Genomic DNA, 19694 nt, shown 5'->3' with positions numbered 1-19694 from the left:
GTTGTCCCCGCGCTGCACACACGGTGAAGACACATCGGATCAGGCCTATGCTCTACAAACACCCCCACATCACCATTTTATCCCCTTCCCGCCCTTTGTTAACGGTCACTGCATCGGGTTTTAGTTTTAACCATCTCCGAGCCACCGTGTTAGCAGCTCATCTGTGGCCGGGGTTTGGGTCTCTCTAGCCGGGGTAAAATGTCCGCCATGCCTCGCTGCGAAAACGCTTCTGCTTTTGTCCCGACACGGTCTCGTCCCTGTTGGGCCAAGGTCAGGGAATCCTGCGGCGACTGCTCAGTGCATTCACCATTTCACCCGCAAACCAGGGAAAATAAAAATTAAATTAAATGTTTTAGTTTTACTGGTATGGATTTAAATTCAGTTTCACCGGCTGCGCGTGGATGTTTGTGTTGGGAGGGGGGGGGGGGGGATTGAAAGGGGGAGGGGGGATGCTGTTTCGGGTATAAAGATGGTTTTTTCACATAATATATCATTCTATTCATTGGCGTTTTTAAGCATATATTACATCTAGTCGCCTTACTGAGTACAGATCGGAGACTAAGTTGAATGCAAATGAAATGTTGCCCTGTAAACATGTATGCAATGTAAACAAATAAAGTTCAGTTGTTTGCTTGGTTTGTTTACATTAGACAGAGAAAGAAATAGGAGCGTTTCGATTGGCTGCGTGTTCGTCAACGAGATGATTCATTTGGTTAAAACATTTCCACCTGTTTTATGTGAATCAATGCACCTATCCACATTTTTTTTATTAATTTTTTCTATTCATAAAAAACCGAACTAGATCTGAATGATTTTTTTTAATAATTCAATACATACTGTGATATAATAATATAATGTGAAAACTTTAAAAATAGAAAATACACATATTAGTATTATCATACAATCCACTGCAGTGGTTGATGTTTGTGCTAATACAAGAAAACATCTTTTAAATAGTTCAATACCGTTGAGACCATTGTGTAGGAAAAGGATGATGAGCATTTAATTAATTTAAAGATAATAAGGCCTTAATACGTTCTTAATGTCTCAATTAAATCTTTTAAAAGTAAATATGCTCAAATGTGAAGAGAATGATTTTCTTTTTTCTTTGCATAGATATTTTGCAAATTATTGATTGATTGATTGATTCAATTTATTTCAGACATATCAAAATTTACAAAACAAAATGAAAAGCATAAACAAATAACATATTGAATTGATATGCCTGAAAAGGAGTAGGAAGAAGTATAACTTATTTAATCCTACACCCTTTTCCACAGCTCAATAATTCATATTTATATTAGCTTCCTGTGTTCCTTATAATCTCTTTTACAAATCTATACAATTTGTTATACTATATTTGATATGTTATATATGATATTTACAATCCATACAAATATACAACTCCATATATCTATATCCATTATATAATTATCAGCATGGTATGACTTGATTTAAAGTGACAGAACAAATACATAATTTAGTTGTGTTTTTAAAATGGCGTGAAATAAACGACAATATGAATAAAAATAGAGATCTGTTTTTTAACATTTCAAGTAGATTTTCTTCCTTTTTCTCTCAAGCCACAAGTCACTGATGTGCTTTTTTCTTTACTGCTCTGTTGCTCTGTTCATGTGAAATTTAATCTTAACATTTTATTAAAAATGCCTTTTTTTTTATAAGAATTCTGAAATCTATGAACTAGTGGTCGATTAATATGTGTTTCTCAATTGTTTTTATTTGATAAATACAAACATTTATTAAAAAAATTAACTTAAATTAACATTTATTAAAAAAAAATATACAAAAAACTATAAGATGAAAACTGGTCATTGTCTATGTCGGTTCTCCTTCCCTGATGATGGCTGTAACACATTGCCATAAGGGACTTTTATTTCTGTCCAGTCATGTGGATCAGTAAACAAAAAGAAAAGAATCCAATGTATTTTTGGTTTTGATATAATAATAAAAAAGGTGCTAAGATTGCTCCCCGGCAGCCACACTTGACAACGCTGCCTGTATATGCAGACATTATCTATCTATCTATCTATCTATCTATCTATCTATCTATCTATCTATCTATCTATCTATCTATCTATCTATCTATCTATCTATCTATCTATCTATCTATCTATCTATCTATCTATCTATCTATCTATCTATCTATCTATCTATCTATCTATCTATCTATCTATCTATCTATCTATCTATCTATCTATCTATCTATCTATCTATCTATCTATCTATCTATCTATCTATCTATCTATCTATCTATCTATCTATCTATCTATCTATCTATCTATCTATCTATCTATCTATCTATCTATCTATCTAATATTTGAAATGTCTGCATTAATGTAAAATAAGCAAACTACATAACTATTTACGCGAGATACTGAAATGTTGCATTAAGAGCTGTTACTTAGAATTTTGTTGTGTGTTTTGTTTTGTTGTTTAATGTCAGAAAATTGTGAAAAATAAACATGACTACAATTTTGTAAACGTTTTTTATTAACTTTTTATACTTCATTGTAGGATCATATATTATTCTGATGAGTTATTTTTACATCTACATCATCCTACAAACATTTTTTTTTTTTTTTTTTTTTATAAATGTAAACAATATAAATAAATGAATAAGTAAATAAATTATCTTTGACATGTATTTATCACATTTTTTCCATCTATTTTTGATTATTTTGAGTATGCACCTTGTCTCCTTCATTTCCAGAGTTTATTTGTTAGCCTGAATATGAATTCATTGTGATTATTGATAGGGGTGGAACTCTGTACAAGCCCATTGGGGCTTCGTTCCCTCCTTGCACCATTAATTGTTAATGTGTGCAAAATAAACAAACTAAATAAACTAAACAAAACAAAAACAACAAAATACAGTAATGATAAATAATATATATATATTAACTTTTAATAAAAAATATAATTCACACAGATTAATTGATGCTGGAAAAAAACATTTATTGTCTTTGGAAATTCACTCGTTCAACCAGTTTCATGTCCGTCGATGTTTGAGTGTCTGAACGAATTTATTTTTATTTTTTTTGTAATTCACTTATTTATTAAATGTTCACAGGTGGTCACATAGATACAGGGACATCTGATACAAATTCATAATACAAAGTCATATTTCATGTTTCATGGCTTCCATATTATTGTTTTCATGGTGACAATAATAATAATAATAAATGAGAAAGAAAAAAGTAAAATAATAAGAAACATTTTGATAGATACTTCCCCCATGTGGAGATAAGAGCCAATATTTATTCTCCTTTCTTCTCCCCTCAATGTGCCATGGTCAGAACCAATTTATTATTAACGTTTATAATAGCCTGTGATCACAGGCCGTTTATTGATCCGCTGCAGGAAGACGACATAATGGATTCAGCAGCTGTTTGATATAAATCAATAAAGTCTAAATGGGACTTTAAGGGAATGGTTAATGAATACATGAAGGCGTCTTTTAAAAATGAGAAAACACCATTTATTTAATATCCTCCTTACATTTGTTTAATTGAGGTAAACATTCAAACTCTGAAATCCCCTAATCAACAATAAATTACTTTTTTTCTTAAACAAATTTGAGTTTAATTTGTTCGTCGTAAGTTGTGGGTTCATTTAGCCTGTTACTGTTAAAGTCAAGCTCTTTGGTGTTAATAATGCCTGAAACTCCAATGTCTCGGTTGGAAGAAAAAAAACATACACTTATTATTTGATTAACTTTTCAAATTAATTTACGAAAAATAAACAGGGCAGTCATTCCCTCCCCAAAATGTAGTTCCATGATATGAAACCATAACTGTCAAAAACATGAAAATACCCTGATATAAATTTGAGATCCTAATCGCCCCCACTCCTACCCTGTGTTCCATATCCCATACTTCCATACTATTTAGTATGCCGATTTAGGAAGTCCCAATACATGCACGTCAATTGTAGTATGCTGAAAATACATAAATGCGCCTCTAACTCCAATAGCATTTTGGAGTATTTGTCTTTATTCTTGACATTTCTCGACATAATGAAAAAAAAAATCTTCCTTATCTGATTAATTTTCACTCCTGTGGCCCTCAAACTCTTCTGTCCTTTAGTATGTAGTGTAGTAAAAAAAAGTATGTGGGGCGCCCTTAGCTCAGTTGGTAGGGCGTCCCCCCCATGGGCCTTGGCCAGCAAAGGACCCGGGTTCGATTCCAGCCCGCGGTCGTTCTCTGCATGTCACTCCCCTCTCTGCCCCATTTCAACTATGTCTCTACACTATCAATAAAGCATAAAAATGCCCAAAAAATATCTTAAAAAAAAAAAAAAAAAAAGAGGAGGAGAGAAAGTATGTGATTTGGAACACAGGGCTACTCCTTCCTGAAAGTCATTGGAGAAACGTGTGTAAAAGTGATTTAAGATCGTGGCGAGTTTTAATGAGTGTCAGATTAGGAACAGATTAAAATGGTTCCCCGCTGTAATCTGTCATAGATTAGAGATTACAGATGATCCTGTTAAACCGGCCCTTGGCTGTAATAAACTGTGGTCGTTAAGGAGATATTGATTTGATCACTGGCTGTGTTGACATTGACACCGTTTAAGGCCCCACAGACCCCCTGCTTTTATTAAAGTATCCACAGTAATAATAATTTCAGAGCCATTTTTTATTTTTTTTCCTTAAAATACTTTTTTTTTAGATATTTTTTTGTATATTTCTATTTTTTCAATTAGTCATTGTGAAAAATCCCAATTTCCACTTTGATACTTTTAAGATATTCAGTTAATATCCAAAGGGGGGAAAAAGTTACATTTTCCAAGCTGGAACCTAGAGAATGGTTGGACATTTTTGCTTGAAAACCTAAAAAAAAAAAATCTGATAATTACTTTTAGTTATCTTTCACACTTGATAGTTTGAGGATTTTAAGATTTTAGTCAATCTCATATTTGGTCAGAAGAACCAGGTTGATTATCACTTGAAGTAACCCTTATTTTTTTCTTTTTGTCTCCATAGTGATTCCTCATTGGCTGGTGTGACCCCCCCCCCAGGCCACCCCACCTCCCAGGGTGGGCCCTGATTGGCTAGACCTTCACTCTAGGGGAGAAACTGGCCGCCCCCCACTGAAGAGCTAAGCCACACTGTTTCCTCCTCCAATTCCTTAACGTCACTGTTCATTTCTGTGTATTCATGAACCGCGAACCCCCCCCACCGTTTTGCTCTAGAGTACTATGGCAATGCATGATATGAGTCGTGCCAAGGGTTTCCCCTGTAAAGAATGTGATATGGTTTGCCCGAGTACTCCAAGCCTTCTAGAACATATGAAAGCACATTATCAGCAAGAAGAAAACGGACGTTTTGAGTGTGAACAGTGTGGCCGAATTTACAAACACGCAGCTAGCCTTGCCAATCATAAGAAATCTCACGAAGTGGGTTCATTCCAGTGTCCTGTTTGCACGCGTACGCTGCCAAACGCAGTAGCTTTGAAGAACCATCTCCGTATCCATACTTTGTCCCCTAGTAGTGCACACACAGAGGAAGAGAGCGAAGAGGTAGCCGAGGAAGGCGGCCACGAGGAGAGGGAGTACACCCAAGACCTCTCAGACGGGTTTGGGCGCACACATCTGAACAACAGTGGAATAGGCCATACTGTCCTCCACAGCCACCAGTCAGAGGACCACGGGAAAAAAAACTCAGAAACCGAGGACGGTTGGGACAGGCCGTTCAAGTGTGATCAGTGCGAAAGAACCTACCGGCACCACGGTAGCTTGGTGAATCACAAGAAGTGTCACCAGCAAGGAACATTTAAGTGCTCTGTGTGTTTTAAACAATTTAGCAACCTGGCTGGCCTAAACAGCCACGAGAGAACTCACTCGAAGTTCAAGACGCCTGGTGCATCCATGGTGAGCAGCAGCAGCAGCAGCCTCCATAACTCGGAGCGCAGCAGCGGCACGTCCCAGAGCGACGGAGCCTCCTGCTTCTGCCACCTGTGCCAGATATCGCTGCCGTCTAAAGCAGACTTCCAGGAGCACGTCCTGATGCACAACTCCCAGCTGCCCCGTGGTTTCTCCGGCATCATGCCCCACAATCTGAACACCATCCGATCCCCGGCGTACACGCCAGCCCTGGGGGACCCTCTGCCGCTGCCACCGCTGCCAGGAGACAAACGGGGTCCCTATGACCCCATAATGGGCCCTGCAGTCAACAATCCCATCTACACATGCGCATACTGTGGCGCAGGACACCCAGACCTGGAGACCCTGAAAGTCCACTATCTGACCCATGACCCCCACCCCCACGGCCAGGAAAGCTCCATCCTGAACTCTGACACCCTGAGTTCTGGATCTCAGGGCTCCGTGTCTTCTCCCTCTGGAGGCCGAGTGCCACAGGCCAATTCACCAGACGATGGAGAGCGGCGCTTCAAATGCGGGGAATGTGGCAAAAGCTACCGGCATGCAGGAAGCCTGGTCAACCACAAACGCTGCCATCAGACAGGCCAGTACCAGTGCACCATCTGCTGTAAGCAATACCCTCACCTGGCAGCTCTACACAGCCACCTGCGAAGCCACAAGGGGCGTGGCTCCAACCAGGGGATTAATAATGACAGCAGTGACTGGCTATCTCCAGAGCCGCTAACTCTGGACTCCCAGCAGAGCTACGTCCAGGAGGGCAGTGGTGCCACCACTCCAGTCTCCCTGTCAGGAACTCTCAGCGATGCTGCCCACTTTGTACAAGATGGTGGCCACAGCAGTGGATTGGACTCTCTAGAGTTCCACGATCGCTTTGATGGCAGCTCTCTTTCCCAGAGTAACTCTGCTCACCGTCAGGCCGACAGACACGTTTGTGCCGACTGCGGTGAAATGTATGGAGATGTATCCGGCATCAAGTCCCATCTTTGTCCCCGCCGCGGGCAGCAGCCACAGCAGCAGGGCAACATGTCCAACGGTTTCATGGGGAACATGAACTACCACGGCTCCACTGGAACCTCGCTGCCTGCCGGGAGCTCCAGCAGCTTAAAGGAAGGCAGCAGCAGCAGCAGCAGCCAACGGCAATACTCCCAGAGCGGAGGCAAGAGGATGGGAAGCAAGGACGATGACGACGATGGAGAAGTGTATCAGTGCTCAGTGTGTGGAAACCACTACGCCAGCCTCAGGGCCCTCAGGAGCCATCTGCGTAGCCACGCCAACAACCCAACAGGAGCGGGACCTTCTAACCTGGAGCAAGAGTGGAGGATGATCTGCTCCACCTGTGGCCAGAGCTTCTCCAGGAAGCAAGACCTCCTGAACCATCAGTTGGTCCATGGCCCCGCAAGGCCAGACGGCCAGGAGCAGGGTATTGGTGTACCCTCAGCTAATGGCAATGACAAGATGGACGGACGCAACCACATCTGTGTTGACTGTGGCATGTTCTTTGCTGACCGCCACCATCTAATCACCCACTTGTGCCCCGGTAAGAATCGCGGCAGCTCCCTGGGCAAGCAGGGCATCAATGGAGCCAAAGGGATGTCTGGGGGAGAAGGTGTACCAGGTGGGGTCGCTGGAGGAAGCCGTGACGGCGATGGACGTAGATCTATGGGAGACCAAAGTGAGAAGCCCCACAAATGCGACCAATGTGGACGGGGATACAGACACCCCTGCTCACTCCTGAACCACAAGAAGTCCCATAAGACTGGTGTGTTCCGCTGCTTGGTGTGCCAGAAACGCTACTACAATCTGCTGGCTCTCAAGAATCACCAGAGGACCCACTTTGATCTAAAGAGGTAAGTCCCTGATCTTATTTTATATACTTATTTTAATTGGGCAGATATTTTTAGGTTTAGAAATAATAACTAAATCCAGATGGCTAGTCCGCGGAATCTTTATACTTACACTGTAAGGAAGGACAACTGCTGCATCACTTTGCGTTTAGAAGGCTAGTTAAGCTAATGAATTATAGATAACATTTTAGGCATGCGTTGTTTGACTTAGTTAATGTTCATTGAACATTGAATTGTGGATTCCATCCTTATTAAGAATTTGACTGCAGGGCCAAGGCATACATTTAATAGTCCGTAGCTATTCCGATACTGGTTTACGTTAATAAACTTAGAACTATTAAAATAAATTCTATTCTAGTATTTATTTAAATATTTCTTCATCTCTGCCCAATTCTGCTGCAGGCACAAGTGTGAAGAATGCGGCAAAGCTTTCAAGATCCAAAAGCAGTTGATCAACCACCTCCGTCTGCACGAGGAGCATCGGGCCAAAGGTCTTGTTCGTGCCAACCCCAACGGTTCCCGTTTCCAGCAGGCGGGCACATCTCAAATGCAGTCTATGAGAGGAGAGTCATCAAAGGGCCAAGGAATGGGTGTCAAATACAGCCAACAAGGGTTCAAAAAGCCCTACTCTTCAGCGGGAACTTCCAGGCCCCAGAAGTTTGACCCAAATGAAACCGGACGAAGGCCTTTTAATTGTGACGAATGTGGAAAGTCGTACCGCCACGCAGGCAGTCTGGCCAATCATAAGAACCTTCATAAAATTGGGGAGTACCACTGCAATGTTTGCAACTCCACATACCCCAATAGGCTGGCAATGAAAAACCACTTGCGTCTCCACTTCGCCCAGAAGAAGCACAATTGCCAGGAGTGCGGCAAAGGCTTCCGCACCCAGAGGCAGCTATCTACCCACACTACAGCCGGCCTGTGCAAAGGCCCGCAGGGTCCAGGGGCTCAGATGGATTTTGAGTGCGATGGCTGTTGTGAAGGCTATGCCACGGCTGATGAGCTTGCAGCACACGACTGCCCAGCTCAGCACCTGCCTTCATCCTCCTCTGCCAACAGCTCCGCAAACATCAGTATGGAGAGGAGCTCTGTGGACCTGGACTCCGACGAGAGACCCTACGCCTGCGACCTGTGCAGCTGCGCCTACAAACACGCAAGCTCCTTGTTGAACCACAAGCACACCCACAAGACTGGCAACTTCCGGTGCAACTTCTGTGACAAGCCCTACACCAACTACATGGCGCTACGCAACCACATGCGCATCCACACTCAGCGGAAGAAGCACATCTGCCACACGTGCGGGAAGGCTTTCCGACTGGCCCGGTTCCTGCGCAACCACGCGAAGGTCCATGAGGAGGGTGCCACCCCCTTTGGCTGCCCCACCTGTGGGAAGAGTTTCCAGGGGAGATCTGGTCTGGCCAGGCACCGCTGCGGGGACAACCAGGTAGGCATGGATGTGAGGAGAAAGCCCGGTGGACCCCCAGGAGAGGGCGAAGAGTGTCGGTACACGTGAGTTCCGTCAGTTGTTTGTGAATCTTCGAAGTTGAAAAGGAAATAGTGAAGATAAATTTAGATCTCTACATGTCTATTACAGGTATATGATCTCCAATCCGGCTTCCTTGGGACCATACGCGTGCCGGAATTCGGATTTTTCTGAAGTTTGGACAAATTGAATTAGTGGAGAGACCAGATAAGTCAACCCTGTTTGCTTTCAGTTAGCATATCACACACTTTAGAGTTTTTCCAGGTTACTTACAATCAATTATTTCATGTCGAGATGTATTGTATCATGCTTTGTTTTCTTAGCAAACTTTGACACAGATCTGAAGTTTAAAGTATTGATGTTGTGTGTTCCCTGCTCTTGTTATGATTTTGATTGTAGTCTTTTATTTGTTTGTGTTTGTTTCCTTTAAGTAGTATCATGATTCTGGACAGTTATTAGACTAGAAAATGCAGTCATATGATGGCGCTCTTGCTTAATTTGATATCTTGGCAAAGGGAAGATTCAGAAGTATTTGGAGCTGGCTGCACTGCACATGTCTAGGGTTTGTGATTCTTTACTACTAGTAGCTGCAAGATACGACATTCTGACATCGTAGAGGTTTTTTTTGGCTGTTTAATGGATTCTTCTTTACATTCGGAATTTAGTATTAGTCACAAAAAAGAAGTCGATTACAGAAGGTCTTTGAAATTGTTCTCAGATATTGAAAGAAGCTGTTTGAAGCAAGTGTCCATTTGTGCAGTGCAGGGAGCGGCATATACCTCCCAGTTCCCTACATGAATCCCAGTTGTTTGTCCATAGTTTGTCCCATGTCCCTTTCTTCGTCACCCAGCAGTCCTTTCCCCTATGACTTAAGTAGAAATCGTTACTTTAAATGGTACACCACTTTGTAGTAGACTGCTTTAAAAGCTTTAAGCCGGATTTCAGATCATATACCTGTATGTGTAGTTAAAATACTTCAATAATTATTAAGAAAAAGTGGTAACCAGTAAGATATTAACTAAAACATTGAAAACAAATTGCCATCTTCTGATACTAATCTCCCCCTTTCTTTCCTTCTGCCCTCATTCCCCTGCCCTTGTTTTTCCTTGTTTGTCGCTGCACAGATGTGATCAATGCGGTCGCTCCTACCGACATGCCAGCTCCCTCCTCAACCACAAGAACACCCACACCGTCGGCATCTACCACTGCGCCGTGTGCCTCAAGACCTACTCCAACCTGCTTGCCCTGAAGAACCATCGCCGAATCCACTCCGAGATACGGCGACACCGTTGCCACGACTGCGGCAAGGCCTTCCGTGTTTCCTCCCAGCTTTACAACCACAGACGCGTCCACCAGAAGCAACGGGAGCTGACGTGTCGGTCCTGCCAACGATCCTTCCCTACGCAGGCCAGTTTCAGGCTCCACATGGAAATCACCCACGGCCAGACTCCACAGCCCCGCCAGCCCAGACCCCAGCAGCCCCGACCGGGGGGCTCCCAGGAGCTGGGCTGGGGGTCCGGCCTGGACCTCACCTTGATGCAGGAGCAAGGACTCAACCCCGGCGGCAAATCCCGCAGCCGCGGTCAGGCCAAGTCCCACGTCTGCGACCAGTGTGGCCGGGCTTACCACCACGCCAGCTCCCTGCTTAACCACAAGAACAGCCACAAGACCGGGACCTACTTCTGCAACTCTTGCCAGAAAGAGTTCCCCAACCTGATGTCTCTCAAGAACCACAGACGCATCCACACCGAACCCAAGCGCTACCAGTGCCCCGACTGTGGGAAGTCTTTCCGCGTCTCCACACAGCTCATCTGTCACCGTCGCATCCACACCAAGGAGAAGCCCTTCTCCTGCCAGCAGTGTGACAAACGCTTCTCCTCCAAGTCCAACCTGAGACACCACATGAAGGTTCACTGGAGCGGCTCGGCGGCGCCCCCTTCCATGGCCATGGGTGCGCCCAACTTCCTGGGTATGCCCGGCGGAGCCTTCATATAAGCTATGGGGGGGTGTGAGGGAGGGCTGGGGCTGGGGGGAGAGAGTCACATGCCAAGGTTTTTCTGGTGGTGCCAAAACATAGCTCTTCCTCCTACTCACCCTCCTCTTGCTCATTTTCCATGTGTGGCTGCAGTGTTTGGGTGTGTGTGTGTGTGTGTGTGAGAGAGAGAGACTCATGACTGAACATACACACAAAGCTGAGAACACAAAATGGTGGCTACACACACACACACACACAGACACAGTGATGACTGAAAATGGAGGACGTGTACATACACACACACACTAACACACACACATGCTCCATTGCTCTCACACACACACACACACACACACACACACACACACACCACCTTCTTAATCTTTCCCGAGCTGAGGCTTCCAACACGGACGTTCCCACAAGGCTCTGGTTGTAGAACTGTCCAGTACAGACTGACTTAACAGGCAGGCAGACATGAACTGTATACAGACATGATGCATGGACTTCACTACACCTGCCTTACTCCCCGCTGCATGTTGCCCCTGTAAAGTGGACCGTGTAACCCCGCTCAAGCTCCCCGGCTCGTAAAAGACTGATGAGTTCCCTTGGTTGTGACTTTATTGACATTGACAGACTGAGTGTCGGGGGGGTTTCGCGATGATGGAAGTCTAAATGCTTGTTTCCCAGTAATGAGCCATCGTGTCCATTTTGATCCCAGAAACTGATTGGTCTTGCAGAGTTGGTGTCCACCGTCTTTTCCCGCCGCCATCTTGGTTCTTAGAGGGAGTTTTGTCGTCTTATCGGGGCCTTTTGTCACAATGTTTTTAAACCTTATCCTGATCGAAAGTCCAAAACTGTTTTTATTTAAGTGTGACCAACATGTAGTTGCCGGTAAAGATGGAGAGCTCTGGTTTATTTTTCACTTTTTATTTTGTAACTAAATGTTTTGACGGGCGGGCAGGCAGGCAGGCAGCAATGACTTCTGGGAGCTTTTAGGACTGAAGATGGGACACTTCGGTCTGGGTTAAATGTGTGTGTGTGTGTGTGTGTGTGTTTTTTCTGTGTGTGTGTGTGTATAGCAGCACCAAGATGAGCTTTATATTCTTGTAGCTTCCCAAACAGACCACTTCCTCACGCCTCGTTCACACTCACAGATTCAAAAGGAGCGGCAGTTTGTAGGTGTGTGTAGCATTGAACACCTTATTTACATTTACAGATATCCGCCGTTATTCTGACGTTTTATCAATTTCCCCCATGCAAATATTATGAAATAACGTGAAATAGAAAACCGTTAGCTACATTTAGTAAGAGTACCGTTGAGTTCAAAGTTTAATGTGTTATATTTCTACCAGCGCGTAGACGTTTCTACACGTCAGTCTAGATTGTTAAAGATTGAAGCCGTTATGCCAGTTCTTGTGAAACTTTTTGACATTCGCAATGGTCCAAAAGTCAGACAGGGCAATCTTTTCTGGTGCTTTTAACAATTGTAGAGACAGTAAGTGCTTTAACGATTGTTACACGGGAGAATGAACTCTGAAAATAGTACAAGACTAAATCAGAGGGGGAAAAAAAAATTGATTCAAGAGGGTAAATAAGAAGATAGTGGTTAATGGGGAGCTGAACTTGTGATCTTGAGATTATTATTTTTATAATTTCTGGAAAACATCATCAAGTCTGTGCCACAGTATTAATTGTATTTGCAAATATCAAAAATGTCTCAACGGCGGGCTCAGGCTTTTATTTTGGCGGTCCAGTCCCCCCCCCCCCCCCTCCCCCCTATCCTGTCTTTGAATCTGTTAGTGTGAACGAGAAAACGTTGACTTTGTAGATTTCCCGCCCGGCCCCCCAGAACAAAGCAGCCGATGGAGAGAAAACCCCATTGACTGATTTCAGAATACGGTGTATACTGTCGGGGCCTTTTTGTTTTGAACCTGTATTGTAACCGTTCTTCTGACTGTATTCTCGACAGTACCTCTTTTATAAGAAGGAAAAAAGACAGATCATTGTAGTAATGCATTTATTTATATTATTATTATTATTATTAACACGTGTAATGGACGGCGCTAGTCTTTAGGATGTGTGAGTTTAGAGCTGTGTTGATGTAAAAAAAAAAACCCTCCTTTTACCCACAACCCCCCCTGTTCTGTGGAGACAATGGCCTCCTGTTCTCATGTGAAGATTTAAGGAAAACTGTAACTACACGATTGGAAAGTGTTTTTATTTTTCTATTTTTTTTTGCCTTCTACCAAGTGATGTGTTCTCGTCATCCCTCACTTCCATATTTATCTCCGCGTCCCACTTTGACTGATTCCCCCCTTAGCTGTTAGACTCGCAAACGCATTAACCGACCACAAATGTCATTCCCCCCCCGAAATCTAAATCTGCAGCTTTTAATGTAACAATCCCATGAATTTAACCAACGTGCTGTAATGCCTGTTTTTCATGTTTGTGGGAAAGAAAGTAAAATCTTAAACTTGAAAAATTATAACAATGTAACAACGAAAATGTATATTACATCCGGAATTAAACTTTTCGTGGAAAGATTACATATTATATCGCTGGTAGACATTAAACGCTGCACATTTTTCTAACGCTTAAAGGAAATAACATTTGTGGGAACTTATTGCGTTCACAGGCCCCTCCCTTTTACTTCCCTTCTCACAAAATTCAAATTCACGTTGAAAAGGGACGACTCGGTGATTCTCACCATCATCTGAACCTTTTTTATGTTACACTTTCATGGTAACCTCTCTTGTATTTATTGGTGTTTTATTATTATTATTACGACTATAATTTTCTCTCCCCTTTATATCTCATTGCGTTTATGACTATTTGGAAGCCTCTGTATGTGTGTGTTTTTTAAACAGAAAAGAAACACAGTTCGTCAGCGTGTTCAGGAGCACCGGTGCTAGTTTTTAAAAGACAAAAAAAAAAGTAAAAAAGTCAAAGCCGTGCAGTGACCGTCAAGTGCTGTAGGAGTCGATGTGACCTTGATCTAGAACACAGAATTATAACTGTAAATTCTCCATTTTTTATTTCATTTTTTGCATTGTCTTTCTCCACCATGTTTCGATTTGTCGGTTTCTGAGTGGACACTTTCCCGCCTGCATTTCAAGTAGCTTTTAGAGAAAAGAATAAGAAAAAAAATGATTTGGTTTGGAACAACTATAACCCCCCCCCCCCCCCCCCCTTTATTTTATTTTTTGTTTTTAAGTTCTAACGTTTTTGTTTTCCATGCATATATATGTAATGCTTACTATACACTTTTATAAACTATGTTTTGATAATTCATTTCTTAACAGAAAAACTTGTCCATATACTATAACCCTTACTGCTGAGTACTGAAAATAAATAGTTGAAAAGAAAACCCAGCGGAGCTCAGTGTTTTCAATCAGTCCTTCAGCACAATCAACACTTGAGTTAACCAGGGCTCCCACAGTCATGACCTTTCTGGAAAGGTTCTGAAATTTTTTTAAAAGAAAAGAAAAAATTCCAGGGATTGAAATGGTCTGGAATTAATTGAATGTTCTGGAAAGATTTGAATTTTTTTTGCGATCGTTTAAAATACGTTTTCATAAAAATCTCAAAATAACTGCTATGAAATATTTATTTGAACTTCCATAGTACCACGTGATACCCATTGGGAGCTAGTTGGCGGTTTGAGTGAAGTTAGCTAACCAACCAGTCAGCGCTTTGCTTATCAGTAAGAATGCCTGGGAAGTGGGTGTTTAATAATGTATGACTTTTAAACAACAAATGTATCACATGGCTCAAAAGAAACTTAGTAAGAGCCTCTTAATTGAGCCAACCTACTTAAAGATATGATAAAATAAGGTTATGGTAATTGGGTAAAATGTAATTTAAAAACTCTTGAAAGTGCATTGGTAAAAATGTGTGGGAACCCTGACTAATGCTTATCAATAACAAATAACTCCGAAAGACTAAATTCTGACACCACACATCTAAAGACAATGGGGCCCGTTTCACAGACATGGATTCAGCCGAGTACTGGACTAAATTGTACTTTTTTTGACGGACAATCTCAATTTAAAAACTCCACCAATTCCAGAAATCCTTGGGTTTTGAGTCCCAGATTATGAGATTTTGCAAGGACTTCGGATCCTGCAGGGGGTCACTGTTTGCAAAACTACAACTAGATTAATTGCCTTTTCATCAGCCAACACTCAAAACTCATGATAATATCAAACATTTCATTTTATCGAAACCTCAAAGCAAGAAAAGACTGACCAAAGACATCTCGAACAAACTGTTAGGATGACAGGAGCGCGCCACAACTCCGACATTGGAAATGTGTCCTCAACAGTAAAATCGCCTGTAAAGTTATTTAGTGTAAGGGCTTCTTTACTTGTACTGTACTGTACACTCAGTGGCCACTTCATTATAAGGAACATATGTACGACCTTAGTGGTAATAAACTGCTGGAGGATTTAGTTATTTTTCTAAGAACTTGTTGAGTTACTTTATTAGTCAATGGCTACATTGAAATTTGTCCTTCTTGCATCTCCCCTCTCAAGTCCCCACACTCCAGAGGGGGTCCTCACACAGGGTCAGCCATAGTACAGCGCCCCTGGAGCAGTTTGGGGTTAAGTGTCTTGCTCAAGGACACAATGGTAGAGATGGTGGGCACTGTAGATGTAATAGCAGCCACCACTAGTTTACTACTTACACCCTCCTGTCCAGTGCCAGGGATCCAACCAGAGACCTCATGGTTACTGGGAGGAGGAACCAGAGACCTCATGGTTACTGGGAGGAGGAACCAGAGACCTCATGGTTACTGGGAGGAACCAGAGACCTCATGGTTACTGGGAGGAGGAACCAGAGACCTCATGGTTACTTGGAGGAACTAGAGACCTCATGGTTACTGAGAGGAGGAACCAGAGACCTCATGGTTACTGGGAGGAACCAGAGACATCATGGTTACTGGGAGGAACCAGAGACCCCATGGTTACTGGGAGGAGGAACCAGAGACCTCATGGTTACTTGGAGGAACCAGAGACCTCATGGTTACTGAGAGGAGGAACCAGAGACCTCATGGTTACTGGGAGGAGGAACCAGAGACCTCATGGTTACTGGGAGGAAGTACCAGAGACCTCATGGTTACTAGGAGGAACCTAGATAAGTCTAGGACATCCTACCGCCCCAATTTTATGTAGTGACAGTTATGAGGCCAAGATATCAGTTTTCTAAATCTTTAAATTGTTATTTTGTGGCTTTGTCCTCTTATTAATATTTTGGACATTGGCAGAATTACGTGGACACTCCTGTGAATAAATGTGCCCAACTCTTTTCAGATGCTTTCATTTAATGCAACTAACTCAAACCCAAATACATAGTGAGAAGGATTTTGTTTTACAGGGGCTTTAAAGCTGCTCATAAAGTGACAACGTGAAGAAAAATTCTGATATTACACACTGTACCTTTAATGCACCTCCAACTTGTACAGAAAGACTTCCAATATTTATACCCATTGAAGCTCGAGGGAGCAAACCCACAACAGCAAGAATCATGTAAGTACAATAGCTTCAAATAAAGAAACTACAAACAAATGCAAATTTTATTTTATATTTCTCTAAGGCTCTCAGTGCAAACAGAAGCCAAAGAGACCAATCTTCTTTCTTTTAATTGTTTAGTTTATGGAGCTGCTCAATTGAATGTCAATTAAAGGTGCAGTGTGTAGCATTGATGGCCATTTTTTCAGAACAGACTTGGTAGAAATGGAATGTAGTAATTATCGGTATGTTTTTAATTAGTGTATAGTCTCTTTATTTTTTATGACCTTAGAATGAGCCTTTTTTATCTACATAGGAGCGGGGCGCTGAGGCCGCCATGTTGCACCGCCATGTTTCTACAGTAGCACGGAACGGACAAACTTAACGGCCTTACATATTTTTATATATAGTGGGCGTCCTGGGGAAATGCACCTGTTGGAAGACCAAGAAGAAGAAGAAGTACTATAGAATAAATAACTAAATACATCTTCACCTCATCACTTGATATTGTGGAAAGACTTGAGGCAGTGGTGGATGATGCCATCTTTAGTAACTAGCTTCTTGTCCTTGAAGGCCACCGTAGCTTCTGTAAATTCTGCCCAAACGAAGGGGTTAGCAAGGGAGCGCTGACATCTACAACCTCACCACTAGCTGACCCTAAATACTCTGATATTACACACTGCACCTTTAAAACAGCCCGGGGCCTCCTCAGTTCTTCAGTTTATGTTTATTCAATCTTTGCAGTTTCCCATTTCACCTGAACCCTTGCATTTGTCTTTTCTTTAGATCTGAGTTCCATGGGTTCGAGCAGCGCTGGCAAGACCTACGTGTGTAACCAGTGTGGCCGGGCTTACCGCCACGCCAGCTCCCTGCTCAACCACAAGAACAGCCACAAGACCGGCAGCTTCTTCTGCAACCACTGCCAGAAAGAGTTCCCCAACCTGATGTCCCTCAAGAACCACAGACGCATCCACACCGAGCCCAAGCGCTTCCAGTGCCCCGACTGTGGGAAGTCTTTCCGGGTCTCGACGGCGCTAGTCAATCACCGCCGTCTCCACACTAAAGAGAAGCCTTTCTCCTGTACGCATTGTGACAAGCGCTTCACCTCTCGCTCCAACGTCAGACATCACATGAAGGTTCACTGGAAGGGCCCGCAGCTGTCCAGAGGCTCTGCTTTCATGAGCGTAGCTGCAAGATCCTACATGTAGACAGCAGGGAAACGTCTGCATGAGCGGAGGAGGCGCCGCTCTGTGGGACAAGTCCGGGTTTAGATCTTATAAACAACTGAATACTTAATGGGGACATGAATCATTAATAATAATAATAATAATAATAATAATAATTCAATTTTAAACAACACATTTATTTAAGTTTACAACACTGAACAAAAGAGAAAAACTGAAATTGATCAAAACAGATCTCATAAACAAATTCAGAAAATAATTTAAATCAGGTCATATTGAATCTAAAAACTTGAATAAAGTGATCGGCAGTTTCAATTAACTAAATTTAGTTTCTGATAAATCACAATAAGTCATTAGATCTCTTAATACTACAATACCCATGAGCCTTTGCTGCTGTTGCCGGGGAGAATGTGTGAATCAGAGTGACTGCGTTTTGTCATAGAATTAGTTCTCAAACTGTTTATTCAAATGAAGCTTGCAGCAGATCTGTATAACATGATGTATTTACTTATTAATGATTTGATTTCCCATTGAGTTTTTCAGTTCCTTATACGGTTCAAACCCTGACGTTGTTCCTTATACGGTTCAAACCCTGACGTTGTTCCTTTGACTCTGACATAACATTGAAACCTGTAAACTAAAGATTTTCTCTTCACAAAAAAAAAACTCACGGAACTTTGTGTGTGAGATTTTAATGTCAAACACTTTTCTACACGGCCTGAAAACTGAATCTGTGGCCTCCCATTGACAGTAAAGAATGCCCCGTTGGATTATGGGAGTTGTATTCTTTCCCACTGAATCACCATTTCCGTTTAGTGCCAAACTGTGGACACTGGAAAAAAGAAAAAAAAAAATGCGTTTTTAATGAGACTCAAAACTAGAGCTCAAGCTTTTTCTTTCTCTCCTGAAAGACAAAACCTTTAACTGGAGGTTGGTGGACTTGTTTTATTACACCATAAGGTGATACAAACTGCATATTCCTCTTATAAGACTTCTTACTCATGAAACGGACAAAACTGAGATGTTGTTTTGGTCAATCTTTCTGCTCAACTATATATGGACGTGTTGAATGAACTTTTAATGTTTGTTTTTTTCACGTTTTTTCCTTGGAAGGATTTAAGGTGGACTGAAGCCGCAGTGGGACGTTTTTTTTTAAGGTGGATCAGTTTTAGAGAGTTTTAGTTTCACATTCAGACAGTTTTTTCACTTCAGCGTAAGCAGCTGTTTTCGGACACTGACACCGATTCTATTTGGTGGATTTCTTTCGTGGACAAAGCTGATGTCGGGAGCCATTTAAGTTTTGTCTCCTGAAGAAACTCATTAAACGCAGAGTTAAAAAAGGTGATATGAGGAACTTTTAAATATTTCTGAAACAGTCTAATTTTTCCTCTGATGATCATAAATTGTCACAGCAAACAAGACCATCAGTGCAAAGAATGCTATTTTTGTCCAAAGGGGGCCGCTAGAATTAACACAATATTAAAGTTCCTCGTAGACACCTGTTAGGTTCAAGTGCATTGTATATTTCTGTTTGGTTTGTGGGCATTTGTATATTCAGTTCTCTGTGCCCGATCAAACTCTTATATATGGTTAGTTTGACGGTTGTGGTACAAACGAATGTCGGTTTTTAATGGTCAATAGTGTAAATGGGTTTATATGGTGTAGTGTGATATAGAAAGGACGACAACCAACAATGTCAACAGAGACAGACAAAGCATGCTAGAGTTTGTTTTGTTATGCCACATGATATGTAATATGTAATAATGTTTTCACTAGTAACGAGAGGAGGGAGAGAGA

At 42.1% G+C, this 19694-nt stretch overlaps 1 protein-coding gene across 1 annotated transcript in view; it reads left to right on the top strand.

Annotated features, from left to right (window-relative positions):
- The window catches only part of LOC307262762 (zinc finger protein 646), a 19825-nt gene extending 724 nt beyond the window's left edge, over positions 1-19101 (top strand). Inside the window, exons 2-5 of the mRNA XM_080043733.1 lie at positions 5003-7745; positions 8145-9254; positions 10353-11197; positions 17500-19101. Of these exons, the coding sequence (XP_079899859.1) occupies positions 5218-7745; positions 8145-9254; positions 10353-11197; positions 17500-17921 (4905 nt within the window). The 5' untranslated portion in view covers positions 5003-5217 and the 3' untranslated portion in view covers positions 17922-19101. The remainder of the gene's footprint in view (positions 1-5002; positions 7746-8144; positions 9255-10352; positions 11198-17499) is intronic.
- Positions 19102-19694: the final 593 nt, after the last annotated feature.

This window comes from Ammodytes marinus, assembly GCF_949987685.1.
Source record: "Ammodytes marinus genome assembly, chromosome: 16".
Classification (NCBI taxonomy): domain Eukaryota; kingdom Metazoa; phylum Chordata; class Actinopteri; order Uranoscopiformes; family Ammodytidae; genus Ammodytes; species Ammodytes marinus.
The sequence above is the reverse complement of the archived record's forward strand: the minus strand, read 5'-3'. Positions and strand labels throughout refer to the sequence as shown.